The sequence below is a fragment of the Solanum pennellii genome, chromosome 7 (genome assembly GCF_001406875.1).
Source record: "Solanum pennellii chromosome 7, SPENNV200".
NCBI lineage: Eukaryota > Viridiplantae > Streptophyta > Magnoliopsida > Solanales > Solanaceae > Solanum > Solanum pennellii.
Window position 1 is genome coordinate 2,753,319 of NC_028643.1, and position 18,718 is coordinate 2,772,036.

General features: G+C 36.8%; 1 protein-coding gene across 4 annotated transcripts in view; it reads right to left on the reverse strand.

Annotated features, from left to right (window-relative positions):
• Window positions 1-949: 949 nt before the first annotated feature.
• LOC107026466 overlaps window positions 950-18,718 on the reverse strand; it is a 28,098-nt gene continuing 10,329 nt past the window's right edge. Inside the window, exons 3-8 of one of the 4 annotated variants that reach the window (XM_027918454.1) lie at window positions 17,809-17,929; window positions 5,969-6,028; window positions 5,126-5,888; window positions 3,448-3,572; window positions 3,287-3,367; window positions 950-2,326 (exon numbers count right to left, since the gene is read on the reverse strand). In XM_027918454.1, coding sequence (XP_027774255.1) covers window positions 3,550-3,572; window positions 5,126-5,888; window positions 5,969-6,028; window positions 17,809-17,929 — 967 coding nt within the window. In that variant the 3' untranslated portion in view covers window positions 950-2,326; window positions 3,287-3,367; window positions 3,448-3,549. Of the gene's footprint in view, window positions 2,327-3,286; window positions 3,368-3,447; window positions 3,573-4,528; window positions 5,889-5,968; window positions 6,029-17,808; window positions 17,930-18,718 lie in introns of those variants that run through there. The other 3 variants (XM_015227437.2, XM_015227439.2, XM_027918453.1) reach the window with 3 other exon arrangements.

Consider the following 18,718-nt stretch of genomic DNA (forward strand, 5'->3'; position numbering starts at 1 on the left):
TAATACTCTCTTTTTTCACATTTCGAAATTCAAATAAGTCTATTTTTTATCATAATTTTTTCATAATTCCTTTTAACGTTTTGAATTATTAATTAGTGTGACTTATAATATCTTTACGTAGTTTATATATATGTAAATTTCATTTCAAAAAGATTGAAAATTCCATAGACAAATGTTCGGTTAAAATTAAACTGTTTGATTCTCGAAAAGCAAAAAGCGTCACATAAAACGGGACAGAGGGAGTACATAAGCTGCTCAGAAATAGTTGAAGTAGCTGAATAGGAATTAAATTACTATAACAATAATCCTTCATCCAAAACAAAGAAAATTTAATTCTTTTTTCAACTTTCCATTTATCTATTGTTTCATAAATTTCTTCATCAATTTTTTTTTACACCAGTAACATTGTATTTCAGTCAATCCTTGGGTAGTACTAAAAAACCATATTTACAAAATAAGAAAAAGATTAAAGTCCTTCCAATGCTAAACTAGGAACTAGATGGATCCTAAACCATCTATGATTGACTCAGTCTCATTGGAGTAGACATTTGTACACCAAAAACAGAACAACGAAATACATTTAAGCTTGAGTTCCTGCAGGTTGTTGTTCCTATTTTCAAAACAAATATCATTTCTCTCTCTCCATATAGTCCACCATATACAAGCAGGTATTATTCTCCATCTTTCTCTGTTTGTAGCCTCAACTCCAGCCTCCTCCCAACAGAAGAGAGTCTCATCAATCTTACTAGGCATACTCCAGGAAATGCCTCTGAGATTAAGGAAAATCTGCCACAGTTATACAGTGAAATTGCAGTGTAGAAAGAGGTATTTTACTATCTCTGTATCCTTACCACACAAGGAGCATCAAATTTATTTTATATTTTTAAAAAAAAAAAAGAATTGAGGATAACACAAATAGTAAAGGGTCATTTAGCTACTCCTTATCCAAGTATTGCCAGTGCATGTACTCTTCTTTGTTTTTTTTTTAATGAAGATATCATAAAAGGCATCAAAAAGGTGCAAAGGGATTGCAAAATATACAAAACTAGAGAGCTAACAAAGCTAAAAAATGTCCAGCCTTCATGTTGTAGCACATGTTTTCAAATTAAAATAGAATGAAAGATTCATACTCACACTTAAGGTACATAAAATTTCAGGTAGGAAAAGTTCAAAACTGATTTGGAACTCAAAGAGTGGAATACTTTCAATGTGTTATAGACCTGTATCTCTTTCAAATAAGATGATTTGTAGACCAGTCATTACTTTCCAGCAAAATTGGTCTATGATCTAAGATAACCAAAAGTTGGGAGAGAGTTGATTTATAGAGCCAAAAGTATCATTCCATTCATTACAGATTAGGAATCTGAATTTCTGCAAGCTTGAGCAGATTCTTCTCCACTAAACCAGGTGTAGCAAGCTCCTTGTTATGGGAGATCAATCAATTCCATGTCCTAAATAAAGTTAGAGAAAAGCTACTCATAGCTCTTAACCTTCGTAAAACAACATGCATAGTATAATCCCATAGGTGGAGTCTGCAAAGGGTAGTGTGTATGCAAACCTTATTCTTACCTTGTGCATGCAGAGAAGTTGTTCCTAAAAGACCTTTTGCTCAAGTGATAGACGTCAAAGCAATTTGAAAAAAAGAAGTAAACCGGACATATCAAATAATACGGAAAGCATTACATGGCATTCAGAAAACAAGAAATAACAACAGTAGTCAAATAATGCGATAACCAGAGCTCAAGAAACAATGGGGAGTAACAGATATCATAGGACAAGACTGCTGATATAAACAGAGAAATAGGTATGGTGCTCTTGACCTTGGTATGCAATTGAATCTTTCATAAACCCTCGACTCCCAAAATTCTAATCTTTCCCGATCAGAGTATGGCTTATAAACTCCAGTGAAAGGATGTCAAGCTTCCATTTTTGTACCAGACTTTCATCAATCATAACTCAATTCTCATCTTTTCACCATGATTTGATCCTTACAAAGCGGTCATACGTGTTGAAGTTTTGATTTCCATTCTCCTTCAACAAGGAAGGAGAATAGTTGAAAAAGTATGATATGTGCAGACTGACTTGCTACTTGCTTTCTTTGAGACTCTTTTTACTACTTAATACATACCAGACATTCATCAATCATAACTCTTCTCGTCTTCTCACCATGATTCTATCCTTACAAAGTGATCATACTTGAGGTTTTGATATACTTTTTAGACATACTCATGGATTTTCCTTCCCCATCTGCATATGTTACCTTGCGATCTGAAGCTGATTCAAGAGCTCACATATCCATCGGAGATTCTCATCATTGATTTTTAACCTGCTTGTGAATCGATGGACATACTCGATTAAGAAAAAACAAGTCATTATGGCTTTCGTCAATGAACTATTAATTCAAAGGACTTCTCACCAACAAGAAAGAAAGTTTTTGCACAATCAACATGCAGGCAAGAAGTCCTGTGTTTTCTGTTTCAAAGAAATCTTTTTCTCAAGTGGTTTCTCTTTCTTTTATGCTGAAATAATTAAGTACATGCGGGCATGTATCTATATATAGTCATATATCCTTGATTTCGATGTACTGTTGCATATTCTATAACGTATAAGATAATACAAAAATTCTTGCATAAGTATGCATGTATCATTTTATATTATCTCGAAAACCAAATGTTCTATTTATAATGCAACGCTTTCTTACCAAAACAAAACATTGCATTGATATTGAACAGTTTTTTATGTTAGATTTTTCTTTTAAATAAAGGAAACAAAATAAATCTTGAGGGATGGAAACAAAGGGGTCGTTTGGTAGAATGTATAATAGAGTGTATAAGTAATGCTTGCGCTAGCAGTGCATGTATTAGTTATGCTTGCAATAATTATACATAGTTTATATTTATGCATTGTTCGGTTTTGATGCATTAAAAATAGAATGCATTGCATTACAAAATTATTTACAAAAATACCATTCACTATTAATGGTGGAAAAGATATAAAAAAGGTATTGAGGGAAAAGTGGGTCTTTAATTGAGTTAATGCATGCATTAAAAGCATTGCATTGCTAATACCTAGAAATCCATGGTATTAGCAATACACACCTTAATGCACAATAGAGTGTATAGGTTGGAAAAGAGTATCAAACAAGGTACTACTAATACACAAGGCTAATGCATGCTATTTTTTCTAATACACTCTACCAAACGATCTAGTGCATTAACCAAGTTTAAATAATCATACAATCAACATAAACATATTACATTTTGATCTTGTTGATTGAGAATCGTACCTGTGCTTTGCTGGTTTTTCTGTCCCTAATAAGTAAATCTGACCACGTCCTATAGGGATCATCGAATCAATAGCTGAATTTCTGAAAGAGTTTTTATAATGCTATTACTTCAATTAAAGATTGAGTCAAAGGATCACTAAAGCTAAAGCAAATGCACCTACAGAATGACGGCTCCAGAGGTGCTGCCACGTGTGCCAGCACTGACAAGCGTTTCCAGACAAAGAGGGGAGAAAAATGCTTGCTGCCAACTTGCCAGTACTTGATCAATTAGTGGAGCATTCTAAACCTACATTAACAATCAATGAGGCACACATATTTCAACAGCTAATTGAATAGCCATTCTCATAAAACAGTGTAGTTTTTAGTTTGGGGTGCCAATAGTAGCATAGTTGCTTAATCGTCCTTCCCCATACAGAAAACAATATAGGTGCTTTTCATGCTGCCTTTATCAGAAATGTTCTAGACACACCTAGATGCTCAAGGAAATGCACATATGATCACTTGGCTATAGAAATAGGACACATAATTTTGTTTAATTATCTTGTGCATTGAATAAGATCCTCATTTAAGTTGCCCAAACTCTCCAAAATTGTTGCCGCACTCATGTCGGAACCTCCAAAAAAGAGCACTACCTTTTGTGGACCAGACACACTCTTCGACATTTTTGAAGAGTACGAGCAACATAGAGGTTCTCACAAGTCATGGAAGGTGAACAAGACAACCACTACTTGTTTCAAGGTTCTTACATACCAAATACTAATAAGCTATGTTGTTCGGACACTTCAAAGATGTCGATGGGTGCGTGTCGGATCCTCCAAAAATAGTGTATTTTTGAAGGATCCAACACGGGTGCGGCAACATTTCTTGAGAGACCGAGCAACTTAGCTAATAAGCACATTAACCATCTACAACACCAATAAGATACGAATAATATATCGCGGGCCGGTGGGGGGGGGGGTAGGGGGATGGGAAAAGGAAATTAAGAAAATCAAGAACACAGCTAATTAAGTCACTAGACAAAGCAAGTATAAGATGCAGAAAAGCCTGTTCACAACAAACAATTGTAGATTTCACATGAAGGAACAAGAAGAAAGAAAACCAACTATAGACTGTCTAAATTTACTCTGCTATCCATGAACCTGACCAGCTGTTCATATGCATAGTTACAGCTTCAGAATGTTGCTGAACAATTATCGAAGAATCATTTTACTGTTGATTGAGTTTACAAGCTAGTATCAAGACCTCCTTACTCTTTATCCGCAGGTTTCCATGAACTTGCAGCAGCACGGGAACTAGACTGTGACCTTGGAACTGGGTTAAAGGTGAATCCTGTCAAATTACTTGCACCTTTTTGAGAGGGTATGGGGGGTGGCACACTGGAATTGGCAGGCAGATGATATAGAGGAGATGGTTGTGAAGAAAAACTGTTACGGATAGGGGCAGAAGATGGATAAGGAAACACTGATCCTGTAGGAAGAGGCAGCAACATTCTCGAGGTTGAGTATTCAGGCAGAAAGGTCTTTGGTGGTTCATTTGTTCTTTCATTCTGAGCATCTGGCGGCAACCATTCAGGCATATCAGCATCATTAAATAAATTCTTCTTACCCGAGCTATGAAACGGAACCATCGATGAACCATATGCACAAACAGGAATTGTCACTGGAATAGCATGACTTTGGCTGTAATGCTTTTCTTCCATTTGCCTAGAAGCAGTGACCAGTTGACTATAGTCATTAACATTTCTAGCTAGGGGAATCTCTTTACTGATCGATATTACAGACCTAGGAATAGTCATGCAAGCTGAAGGTGCCACAAGTCTGGTGGGCTGTTTAGACATACCTAAAATTCTACTTCCAGAAAGTTGAAGCCTATTGCCAATAATGGATCCATAGGAATGATGGGAACTTGAAGATATTCCACTAGCAGTTCCAAAGTCGAACTCAGGGAGATCTTCATCATCTGGAAATGCCATTTTTCGTTTTGATGCATTGGACAGCAATGATATTACAGGTTTTGGGAGGTTCCTGCTTTCCTTGGGTGGTTCATCATTTGACTGGTGCACATAAGAAGCTTCAATGCTCGACAAGTGCCCTTTAGATCCCAAAAGATGTGAGCCGGAAAATTCAGATTTTTTTTGCTGAAAAGGTGGTGACTTCACACCTGAAGCTGTTAAAGTCGTCCTGCTTGCAGAATCAATACCAATATTCTTGTTATCAGTGACATTTGCTACTTCAATATTTGAGAAAGAGCTCAGTGGGGCAGATGGGTTTGAGTTCTCAACTGATGGCACAGATAAAGAACCTTGTCCCCCACCTTGCAACGTAGAAGAATCAGATAGAGACTTTTGAAGCTGCTCCTGCAAAGAATTAGCCTTTTCCTCAGACTTTTTAAGAACAGAAGTCAAAGCTGTTTGACTTTTCTGCCTTACAACACAACCAATCATCAACTGAGAGTTCCCTTCCACAGCTGCCGTTCCCTTCAAGAAACCATATTTTTCAAGAACAATGAAAACTTCATTGCTAGGTGGGCAAATATAAATAGTAACATCTGGAGATATCTTTGCTCTACCGACTCTGCCACATCTCATATAATCTTTAACAGCCTAAAGAAGAAAACACTATCTTAAGCAGGGGAACATTTACAGAAACAATATTTTCATTTATTGGTAGGAATAGCATTTACCGCTTTCATGCCCTCGAGTTCTATTACAGAAGCTCCCTCCTTGAGGCAAATAGAAACTACCTGAACACAAAACAATTTACTTAATAATAAATCACACTAATACAGCCGATGTATCTGAATCATCTGATCACGAGAGCATATAATCTATAATAGCCTTATTGTACCTTCATACACCAAATATTAGTTTTTTTGCACCAAGGACTTGTAAAGCCTTTTAACAAGGTGGGGAACCTCCAACTGGACATCAAAAGCATACAGAATTTTTATTTTTATTTTTTTCTAGGAAAAGGAATAAAAGAAGATGGTTCAACTTGGTAGATGATGGGCTTGCCTCACTACCCTTCTCCACTTAAATATCTGGCTTTTTATCTATGGAAGGTTTGAACAGAAGCATGAGAATTATTGCAACAACATACCTAGTGCAGTTCCGCAAAGTAGGGTCTAAAGAGGATAGAGTATATGCAGACCTTACCACTAACTCAGAGGTAGAGAGGCAAGCATGGAGAACTATTATGAGACGTAAAATATTCAAGTCTAACTGTTGAAGATTCAACATTATAGTTGCTGATGATGCAATTACATTTCAATTCCAAGGAAGTTAGGGTAGAAAAAACTGACTCGGAGACTTGGAACCTTGGCTTAGTAATGAATGAAGGGAAGCTCGTCGAACTTTTTCCGCCGGCGGAAAATTCCTCATCCGTGAGTATTTTTCATCAGCAGAAGAATTCCTCATTTGTGAGCTACTGGGGATCTATTAGAATTCCTCATATGAAAGGATTGATTTTACTAGCCTCATACTCGCTTCAATATGTCCAATCAGCATTTTCATTTTGGTTCAAAGTGTTCACTTGTATAATCAAAAAGGAGTAAATTATTTCCTTCAGAACTTACCCCTATTTAGATAAGTGAGTTTTTATGTAATCAAGAAAATTAATTAGATAATAGTTAATTAAGGGTAGTTTAGTCAAAAAGTTTATTTCATAGTGAAAAGTCAAAAACACACTTAAAGTATCCTAATTTATTCGAGTTTCATACTTAAATTATTAGGTGATCAAGTTTCCTACCTAAACTATCAGCAAATGTTTATCAAAACACGTCGTTACTGACTAGACCAAGTGTTCGCATACAATGGCTTCTAGGCACGTGACAACTTCATTTTCTCATAAATTTCATCCACATGATACATGTAACGACTATATGACCTGACCCATTAATTTTGTATTGTTTTTTTTAAAAAAAAAAATCAATTCTTAACCCTAAGCTCTTCCATTCATCATTTCTCAAACATTTTTCTTCATTTCTTCTTCTCTGCTGCAGATCTTCTCAACCTACTACTTCATAGATTATCAGCAATTTGCTTTATTTTCTTCTTCTATCAAGGAGAATCATATTTTCTTCTACTTTTTCATTAGTTATATTTTCTTCTCTTCTTTTATCCATATGACATCAAGACCTCTATGATTTGAGCAGAAATTTAAGTAGCTTGAGCCCACTAGAGTGGACTAATAATATTGTTTTTGAGAACATGTTGTATTCCTCAACATTAAGGATATGTTGGAGACCTCCGAAAAATGGACTCCAACAAGAGAAAAAAAATTAAGGCTAATAGATTACAAAGTACCTATAAAATCCAAAATTTGTGCAGCTTTTTCTATCCCTTCTTCTTTACACCAAATATAAATAGTAGTCAAGCAATTCCATTCGAATCTCTATTAAATTAGCTTTGTTTTCAAAGCATCTGTTATTTCTTTCTTTCCAAATAGACCACCAAATGCATGATGGTATTATACTCCATTTTTTCATAGAAATTTTCCCCCATCTGCTGACCCAACAACTAAGTAGATCTGTTGTATGCCCCAGCATAATCCCTTCGGTAAGTGTTAGTCCTAAAAGAGGGTTCCACAATTATGTTGTCACTCTATAGTGAAGGAACAAGTGGTGGTTGGTTTCCTGAGTCTCATTATAGGAAAGCACCAAGAGGCAATATAGAAACCTCTCCTTTTCAATTTCTCATGTGAGGAGCATGCTCTTCTGCCAACCAACCAAGAGAAACATTTTATCTTGGTAGGAACCTTGTTCCTCCAAGTCTGCTTCCAAGGTCCAAGCTTACAAACTGCATGCTCTTTCACCTCCTTTTTATATAGCTTGTTAACATAAAGGCTTTAATATCTAGAGTGTTTCCACCCAATAGAATCTTTTTCTACCAATAACCCTTACAGAACATGTAATAGCTCAGCCACTCTACCAATCTCCCAGTCATTTAAATGCCTTCTGAACCCAATATTCCATCCATGAGTAGACCATACCTTAGCCACTGTTTCATCCAGATTGGTGCACAAGGAAAGTAAGTTTGGAAATAAGACCATCAACTTGGGAAGCCATCTGGGCCTGGGGCCTTGTCCCAGGCACACAACTTGTCTCCAGGACTTCATCTTCCTCAAACACGACTTGGTTTGTTCTGCGATGTTTCTGTTTGGGAACTCAAACAGAAACTTCTCATCATTCAGTTCGCAAATGTTGATTTTCCAAAGGCTTTCTTCCAATTAGTTGATGACCATCTTCTTATGTCTGCTAAAGTTGTCCTCTCCTTGGGCTTCTCATTGCAAAACCCAACTAAGCATCTAGATAACAGATCACCCTCCTGGGTACTTATTTTATCTAGGACTTCCACCTTACTAATAATGCTTTTGACCTCTATACTGCATAGGTTCCTGGATTGCCATTTACCATCTCATATAGCATTAGCATATGGGCAATCAGCAACCACCCTTGTACTGGGTATTTCTCCTTTCCTGTCTTGCATTTAATGAACCTGTCAATCTTCAAAGCAACATCCACCCACCCCACATTCAATGCCAACTCAGGAATAATTAGGCCTGACCTTCCCCCTCTATATACAGTATGATGCTTATGAACCTCCTGATGACGATAACATAGAAGAGTTCAACTATGTCTTGGTTTCTGGTATCCTAGTTTGTTTAGACTTTGTTGTCTCTGTACCGTAATCAACTAGGACTCTTGGTTAGTCTCTGTATGTATATATATCCTCGTGTAAGTTGAATATGATTGCTAGAGAAAGATTTTATTTCATGGTATCAAAGCCCTAAAAGGTTAAAACAACCAAAAAAGAAACAGAAAAACAGAGAACTAACTCCAATGGCGATGGACGATAATATCTCCACAGCCTCTGAATCGTTAGGACCAGATTTGATTGCAACTACACAAACCTCATTCACTAATATGCCTTTACCGTCACCAAATCTCGCACACCAATTACCAATTAAACTCACCTCCTCAATTTTTTTATTGTGGAAGACACAATTTCCTCCGATGGTTCGAGGGTGTGGTCTTGGTCATCATATCGATGGAAGCGCAGTGATTCCAGATCAGGTTCTGACTGGTGATCAGCCTAATCCCGTGTACCATGTTTGGCTAAGACAAGATCAACTTGTGTTAAGTTGGATTGTTGCCTCAGTCTCAGAAGGTATTTTACCTCAACTGGTTGGTGCAGAGACGACTCATAAAGCGTGGAACAAACTTGTGGCTGCCTATGCATCTGGTTCCAAGCCACAAATTCGTGAGTTGAAAATACAGTTACACACAGTGCGGAGAGACAATTCAAGTATCGAAACCTATGTGCAACATGCAAAGGGTATAGCAGACAAATTGGCTGCATTGCAGCATCCCGTTGCTGATGATGATTTGGTAGAATTCATTGTTGTTGGTTTGGGACCAACCTATCGTCCTTTTACACGATCACTTGAATCGCGTCAAGAAGATATTTCTTTTGATACTTTATATGGATTGTTGTTGAATGAAGAACGACAATTGAAAAGCGATGAGGCTCTTAATGTCATAGCACCAACTGCACAATTTAACCATAGCTCAATTGCTACCAATCGTGGTCGGGTAGAGGTAGAGGTAACAGAGGCCGTGGTCGCTCATTGAATCATGGTTACTCTCAGATGGCTCAAAATAATGGTTATTCATACAATCCTCCATCCTCTAATATGAAGTCGTCCGTCACTGATGCATCACCCATTATTTGTCACAATTGTGAAGGAAAAGGTCACATAGCACGAGTATGTCCGTCACCTAGAACACTCAATGAAACTCAATCTTTTGGCAGACCCGTCTCCAACCTAGCAAACACCCAACCCTCACCTACCCAAGATTGGTTGATGGATAGTGGCACCACGCATCATCTAACAGCTAACCTTAATAATCTTGGAATTCACTCTGAATATCAAGGTCCAGAGGAGGTGACTTTAGGTAATGGCTCTAAACTACCAATTTCTCATATAGGTAAAAGCTCTATTATGGCTTCTGCAAAAAAATTTACACTTGGACGATATTCTTCATGTTCCTACTTCTACTCAAAACTTGGTATCCATAAATTCTTTTACCAAATCTAATAATGTTTCTGTTGAATTTTTTCCTAAATTTTTTTTGATTAGGAACTTGGAAACGAGGGCACCACTACACAAAGGGTTGAGTAAGGACTATATTCACTTCTAGTTACAAAGTTATCATCTCCAGCTTGCTTTGCAACTTCTCTCGGTGTTTGGCATGCTCGTTTGGCTCATGCATCATATCCTACCGTTCGTCAAGCATTACCATCAACTGTTTTAAAGTCTAGTAAATCTTCTAGTTTATGTGCTATATGTGCTGTTAGCAAAAGTCATAAGGTCCCTATTAGTGAGTCTAGTTTTCAGGCCTCCAGGCCTCTTGATTTAATTTGTTCAGATGTTTGGGGTCCTGCCCCAGTTGTTTCTAATGATGGTTATCGTTATTATGTGATCTTTTTCAATCACTTTAGTAAATATACGTGGATATATTTTCTTCACTTTAACTCTGAAGTCCTTGCTGTGTTTATTCAATTTCGTACCTTGGTTGAAAAATATTTTGGTTGTCCAATTAAATCTTTTCAAGCTGATTGGGGTGGTGAGTTTCAAGCTTTGACAAGTTACTTGCGTGATAATGGCATTACACAACACTCTTCTTGTCCTTATACACCCGAACAAAATGGTTGTGCTGAACGTAAACATAGGCATATCGTGGAAACTGGTAGAGCATTACTACATCATGCTAACGTCCCCTCTCGTTTTTGGACTAATGCTTTTGAAACTGCAGTCTACACCATTAAAAAATAACCTACGCCTAGATTGCAAAATCGATCTCCTTTTTTGGTATTATTTCTAATTGAACCAGATTATTCTCTATTGCGCGTCTTTGGTTGTCTTTGCTTTCCTTGGTTGCGTCCGTATACGAAGGACAAATTATCACCTCATTCAAAACCTCGTGCATTCTTGGGATATAGTAAAATTCATAAAGGATATAAATGTTTTGATCCTATTTTCTCCAAATTTTTTGTATCTCGGTATGTCATTTTTTATGAAAGTGTGTTTCCTTTTTCATCACAGGATGTTATGGTGCTCGAAACATCAACCAATGCCACCAACAATCCTCTCATATTCCAACTTCCAATTACATCTCCAACAGTTCCTTCTCCACCTCCATTTTTGTGTACCCCCAGCCACATTCACCTTCCAGTCAAATTGAAACTCTACCTACAACCCCTTCAATTACATCTGGAACTTTGCAACCTTTACCGACTCACTCTTCAGTTAATGCGATTTTTCAGTGTACTGACCTCTCTAAATGTGACTTGCCGGTTGTTGCCTCTGACTGTATTCCATCTCAGTTGCCCTCAACACCTGCTCGACGAATGGTTACTCAGTCTCAAACAGGTTCATTGAAGCTCAACAACCATTTTCCATGTCTGTTGTTACTCCTTCATTTGAGGAACCTACATGTTACACTCAAGCTATTAAGACTAAACATTGGCGTAGTGCTATGGCTGAGGAGTATAACGCTTTAATACAGAATGGCACATGGCAGCTTGTTCCTCCATCTCCGTCGCAAAATATCATTGTTTGTCGCTGGATATTTAAAACAAAATTGAAAGTTGATGGTTCCTTAGAAGGTTACAAGGCTCGTCTCGTTGCAAAAGGTTACAAGGCTCGTCTCGTTGCCTGGGGTTGATTTGTGGATACCTTTAGTCCAGTTGTTAAGCCAACTGCTATTCGTTTGTTACTCTCGTTAGCAGTGACTAATGGTTGGCATATAACGCAGCTGGACAACTCCAATGCTTTTTTTCATGGACACTTAAATGAGGTGGTATATATGTCTCAGCAACCTGGTTATATTGACCCCTCTCGTCCCGATCATGTCTGCCTACTTAAGCGCTCTCTTTATGGTCTCAAACAGGCACCTCGGATGTGGAACAAGCGCCTCACTGATGCTCTCCTTTCACTTGGGTTCATGGGTTCTAAGGCTGATATTTCTCTATTTTATATGTCCACTCCAGGTGACAATTTTCTGCTTGATATATGTGGATGATATTTTAGTGATGGGCAATAACCCTGTACATATCAAGGCTTTGCTTGCTCAACTTCAATCTCAGTTTGCCGTCCGTGCACCTTATCCTATTTTTTGGGTATTGCAGCAACTTGGACGAAGGAAGGATTATTCTTATCGCAACACAAGTATGTCACTGATTTTCTTCGCCGAGCACAGATGAACTCGTGCAATCCTGTTACTACTCCCATTTCCCCAGCTTTAAAGCTTTCCTCTTCTGGTGGAATTCCTTTCAGTGATCCTACTTTGTATCGTAGTATAGTTGGTGCCCTACAATACTTGACATTCACTCGTCCCGACATAGCATACGTAGTAAATAAAGTTTGACAATTTATGCATTGTCCTATGGACAGTCATTGGGTGGCAGTGAAGCGGATTTTGCGATACATCAAATCTACATCTGTTCATGGTTTATTCTTATCACCCACCTCAACCACCCTACTTCATGGTTTCACAGATTCTGATTGGGGTGGCGATATGGATGATCGAAAGTCTACTACTGGCTTTGCCATATATCTTGGCAACCACTTGATCTCATTGTCTTCACGTAAGCAGTGTGTTGTCTCAAGATCGAGTACTGAGGCTGAGTATAGGGCCCTGGCAGCTGCAACTTCTGAACTCACTTGGGTTGAGTTCCTTCTTCGTGAGATTGGTTGTTTCTCCTCTTCTACTCCTATTCTTTTATGTGATAATCTCAGTGCTACATACTTGATTGCCAATCCCATTTTTCATTCTCGTACAAAACACATGGAGATTGATTTTCATTTTGTTCGAGACAAGGTTTGTGCTAAAACTCTTGTGGTTCGTTATGTCAACACACATGATCAGATAGCCGATCTGCTGACTAAGCCATTGTCGAAGTCACGATTTCATGAATTGAAGTTCAAGTTGACAGTGGTTCAGCACCCTGCTCAACTTGAGGGGGAATGATGATGATAACATAGAAGAGTTCAACTATGTCTTGGTTTCTGGTATCCTAGTTTGTTTAGACTATGTTGTCTCTGTACCGTAATCAACTTGGTTTCTTGGTTAGTCTCTGTATGTATATATATCCTCGTGTAAGTTGAATATGATTGCTAGAGAAAGATTTTATTTCACCTCCCATGTATATTATTTCTTCTCGTGCAAAAATGCATTCCTCTTGCTCAGCTAGTTTCCACCTCCTTGTCTCCTTTTTTTTCTTTGGATGTTTCTATTAGACAGATAAATCCATTCCAACACCTTTCTACTCATAGACAATCTGCGCATCATCTTTCTGCTTCTCTCTACCCATTTATACCATTTAGCTTTCTCAATTTCCCATCTGGTGACATCGAAAGACTTGAAACCAGCATTGAAATAGATTTGATTCTCTTCTATCCTACTAGTGGGTGATTTATCAATAATCACATTGGGTGATTATTGTTGGCTATTTTTTTTAAAAAAAAAAGGTTGATTCCGGTAGAGGATGCCAAAAAGATGGGCTCCTCTCTACTACAAGTAGGAGAGAGAACATTGGGAACTGTGTCTGGGAGTAAAAATCAATTGACTTCTTTGACCTTGTTTCTCAACACCCTCATGCTCGCAAATTGTTCAAACTTATATTCTTAGAGAAATAGAATAATTATAGCTAAACTTAGTTCTCCAGGGCATTCGACTCCGGATTTAAAAGCTGGATTACATTCGCAGCAACCACTTATCCTTTTTGAACGAGTTTTGGGCATGACAAAATCAGAAAAAACTACAATCTGCTCCAACAAAAACTCCATTAACACTGAAATAACAGGCCTCATATACATCATCCAACTCCCCGTTGTACTGCATAAGAAGCATAACATGCTCCACATGTGCAAATTCATTCACAGCTGCGCCTTGCCAAAAATCTTCTCAATTGTTGGATTGATTTTGTTTAGAAAATGCATTCATGTTCATGTATCTATTATTTTTGGATTTAATTCTATTGATAATGTCCACAAATTAAGTTAAGTATCCATGTAGTGATGGACTGATGGTAACTACCATATAGTAGTTCATATTATCTATTAAGAAAGCTTTAACAGACAATCTCAAAACTGATATGGTTACACTATTTTAGGGTTATTTTTTTATAAACGTGTTTTTAGGGTTATCTTGCTATTAGAAACACTAATGTTCTAGCTACATGCATTTTTGTCCCTGTAGTAAATTCAACTTTCTGGTTATCAAGAAAATATCACCTAATAAAGAATGAGGAGTATTGTTTTGTGAGTTGAACAATTATAAGTAAACTCTCATTTAGTAACTTTGATTGCCCAAGCAGTCAAGCATATTTAAAATGAAGTATCCACTTTAAAATCCCCATAAGGTCACATTTGATAGAATAAGAAATTACTACTTCTCTTCTTTTTGATAAGAAAATATATTCTGGTTGGTTTAAGTCCACTTCGAATGCATGGATAGGAGCCCACTTCATGAACCCCGTTCATCACTTTTCTTCATCTTCTACATTTCTATTTTAGAAGGTTACTACTTAAAACTTCAAGAATATGTGTTTTTTAAAAAAAATTTGCAATATGTTGAAACTTCAAGAACAGTGTTAAATAGTGGCATTCTTTCTCTCTTTAACTCACTGTATATTGTGATGTCTTCAAGTAGGACAGTTTTGGTTACTAGTAGTTTTTCGAAGGTGAAGAAATTTAAGATGCATTTTGCACATGCCACTAAAGGCACATTGGTTGCAAATAGCTAATTTGATTGAAGCAGAGCTACATTTTGGAAGTAATGTCGGTCAGTGTTGTTTATACTGTTACTGGTGATAGTGTAATGACTGGTCAATGTTGTTTGAATTCAGAGTCTAGCTATGCATTTGAATGGCTTAATGGTTGTCCAACTTGTCGAGAAGAAATTTGACAAGAACTTACTCCTAACCTCTTTCAGATAGATTTATTCAGAAGGGAAGGACCTGCATTAGTATCTCAATAATTTAAACATGGTTTTAATACACACTCCATGTTACTGGCAGACTTCCTGAGACTCAAAATGAAATGTCTAAGTCCTCTCCTTTAACTCATTGTTTATCTCGTAATAGTTCAATTCGCCAGTAAAGCTAAGCTCCTACTGCTACTCCTCCTTTGTCCCTTTCAGACAACAATTCTGGCCGCCTAAGAGTAGCATCTTTTTCTATATCCAAAATAACTTGAAAAGCCAAGAAAAAAATCTACTCTGACAATAAACACGTATCTTCATCACATGAATGCCACACTCAATTGTAAGTGATTGCAGACCAGTCTTTAATAAAAATTTATTACATGAGCTCAAAATATAGGTAATTTATGTTGTCACGTCATCAAGTTGACGACCTTAACATAAGAAGTTTCAGAGAGGTCAACTTGCTTCACTTTAGCTTCATTTATTTTAGTATTGTTACAATGGTTCAGAACAATAATATGATTGTTGATAGTTGACAAAAGTTTAGATAGGGATATTACATCCTTCTGGATTTATCAGCGGTTTTATTTTCTCAAATTATCTAGATTTAATTTTTATCAAGACTTTTTGGCGAAAAACCTAGCCTGGATACTAGTTTATACTAATGCAAGCAAATTAGAAATACCAGCTTTTCAGCAATAAGGATTCACCACTTGTTTACAAGCAGATAATACCAGCTGGTGTTGCCTTGCTCACTAACATTGACAGGCTTCAACGGATTTCTTAAATCAGCAGAATCACCGGTAAACCAATAAGCATGCTTTCCAAATTTAACATATAAAACATTGTTAATCAAGTCAAAGAGCTCTGAATGATTAACATTCTCATCCCCTTTTTCTAATTCCAGAATATACACCTAATTATATAGTAGATACTTCAATATTTGGCTAGGAAACCCACATGGATATATAGAACTGGATCAATTCCCTATTAGGTATGCTATAAAAAGTTTCTTGGGTGATATTAACAAAAGTCATTTTCTAATGTTGGTTGCATAAAAAATTGAAAAAGGTTTTCAGAATAATATTTTACAGAAGATAATTAACCTTTTTCTACAACAAACCTCAGTACCAAGTGGGATCGACAAATGAATCATCTATATCCTTTGTGCTCTGTTTGGTCTCATTTGATTACAACACTTTATAGTTTATCTTTCAAGACAGATTAAGAGCTCTCTAAACTATAGGTTCTCCAACAGTCACATGTTTCCCTACAACTACAATGCCATATAGATCTCAAAACAAACTAAAAAGACTTCAAGCAAATATTGAACCTAATGTGTGTGTTACCTTACTTAAGACTAGACGAGTTGGTCTAGCCTATATGGATCTTATGCTTCTTTTGTTTCGCAAAATGCGCAGAATTCTGGTAGACTAAGTCTAAAATAATTTACACCACAGCTCTCTGTAATAAATAGTACTCTTATCAGTTGCCTCTACAAGTTAAAGAGGCATCTAGAAAATGTTTTTCCTTAAAACATGTACCGTAAGAAATAGTTTTTCCATACCCAAAAAAGCCTAAATATAAAGGGTACTCGTGTATGATATATATCCTTATTGTAATCAAAAATTGGATAACATTCAAATGAAGTGTTGTTCTTCTAATGGTGGTTGTACCTCCAAAGGCCTAGTCTAATATTAAGAAACTACACCCCGAAAAACAGGATATGGATTTTGAGTTCCATAGATGTATGTAGAGGCTGTTTAGCATCTTCAGTTGAAGTTCTCATAGAGGCAACAAGATAAGCCTTGTAAAATTGAGATGAGTGTTGGTTGTTCAGTACAACGTTACCTGATCATTTATATCGTTATCAGGAAACAAAAGATAACCTGAGATTTTCGTATCAAGATTGTATATCTCAGTTCAGTTCTACTGTTTTTGGGAGTTCTTAAACGATGATTCTGCTGTATCATTCTAAATCCATAATTTCTACCAAGATCCTTATTTGAGTATCGTGTTAGACAACTAACGGACAGCAGCTACCATCTTTGCCAAGAAGACGGAAAACTTCTAGAGTATCCAAGTACATTCATCTTCTCCAGATAAGCATGCCAACTCAACAAGGACTGTTAGATTGGATGGAGGGAGTATTTAATCAGTCTGAAGAACTTAAAACATTTGCAGAGGAAAGTGACAGTCACAAATAAGATACAATTTTTGGATCACCAAGTTTAGGCAGCCAATAAACAGGTGACTTCTTCTTCTCTTTTTTTCATTTTCAAGGACCGAGGAGGAAGTGAGTAATCAGAGACTAGCGAAATGCATCACATATTTAAAGTAATGTTTCATGCATCTAATTTCTATTAGCCATTTCATCTTTCTACTTTTCAGCTGAAATCTCAAAAGAAAAAGGCATATTTTCTTCTTCCATCTTTTTCTGAAATTTTTTAGGGCATCTACCACAAATGAATCATGTTAACTCTCCATATTAAAAAGCCCAGTTCAAGTAACAGAACAAAGATAACAAGTCTTACAGTTAGTGTCCGACTGCCTGAACTACGAAGATCTCTGACGTAGCTTTTGAAGTCAACAAATTTTACTCTGCCTCTAGCTTCAACAAATTCAGACCACTTGACATCAAGCAACTTCTCGCCGCTACATAAAATTCATCATTCATAGGGTCAACAAAATATAGAGGACACCAATAGTTATCAAAGAAGACACAGAAAGCAGCTTGCCATGCATGCATGTCTGTAATGCTACAAATCAAGTGAACAGACGTAGATCCATCAACATCACATATTAAGAGGATCGGCGCAAGACCAAGTCAAATTGTGAACAAAAACATGGAAAATGGAAAGCCCTATAGAATATGCTCAATAGTAGAGGCAGCTAAAATAAAGTTATTAAATAGGTAACCATGAAATATGAGAATCTTTCCTGAATACAGATAAAATGCCTGCCAAACTTCATACTGAAAGTGCCATCCTACTGAACAGTCGGTAAAGCCTAAACATATCTAAGGAAATCTATTAGAACTTAGACCTACGCTAACTACATTGAAACAAATAGACACAATTCAAGAACATAACTAGTTAAACTGAACGCACATGAAACTACCTAGAGTAGAAGAGATGTAAAAATTCCCAAATCTGTTCTGGTGGACAATTTAGAAGTAAGCTCAGTGTGCTTGACATATCATGAAAGGTGTCACGCAGGAATTCTAGGCATCTCTCCAATATAAAAGACCACACAAGCTCTTACTATACATCCCACTGACACAATTTATTTTTTTCCTTCTCTTAACTGCACTCAACATGAACTGGAATATGTGATATACCTTAAGATAGTTCCCCATTTAAGCATTGAGATTTGTATGATTTTATGAATTATGCCTGAATGGACAACTATCAAACACAAAAGATCCAGATATCTTTCAATTGT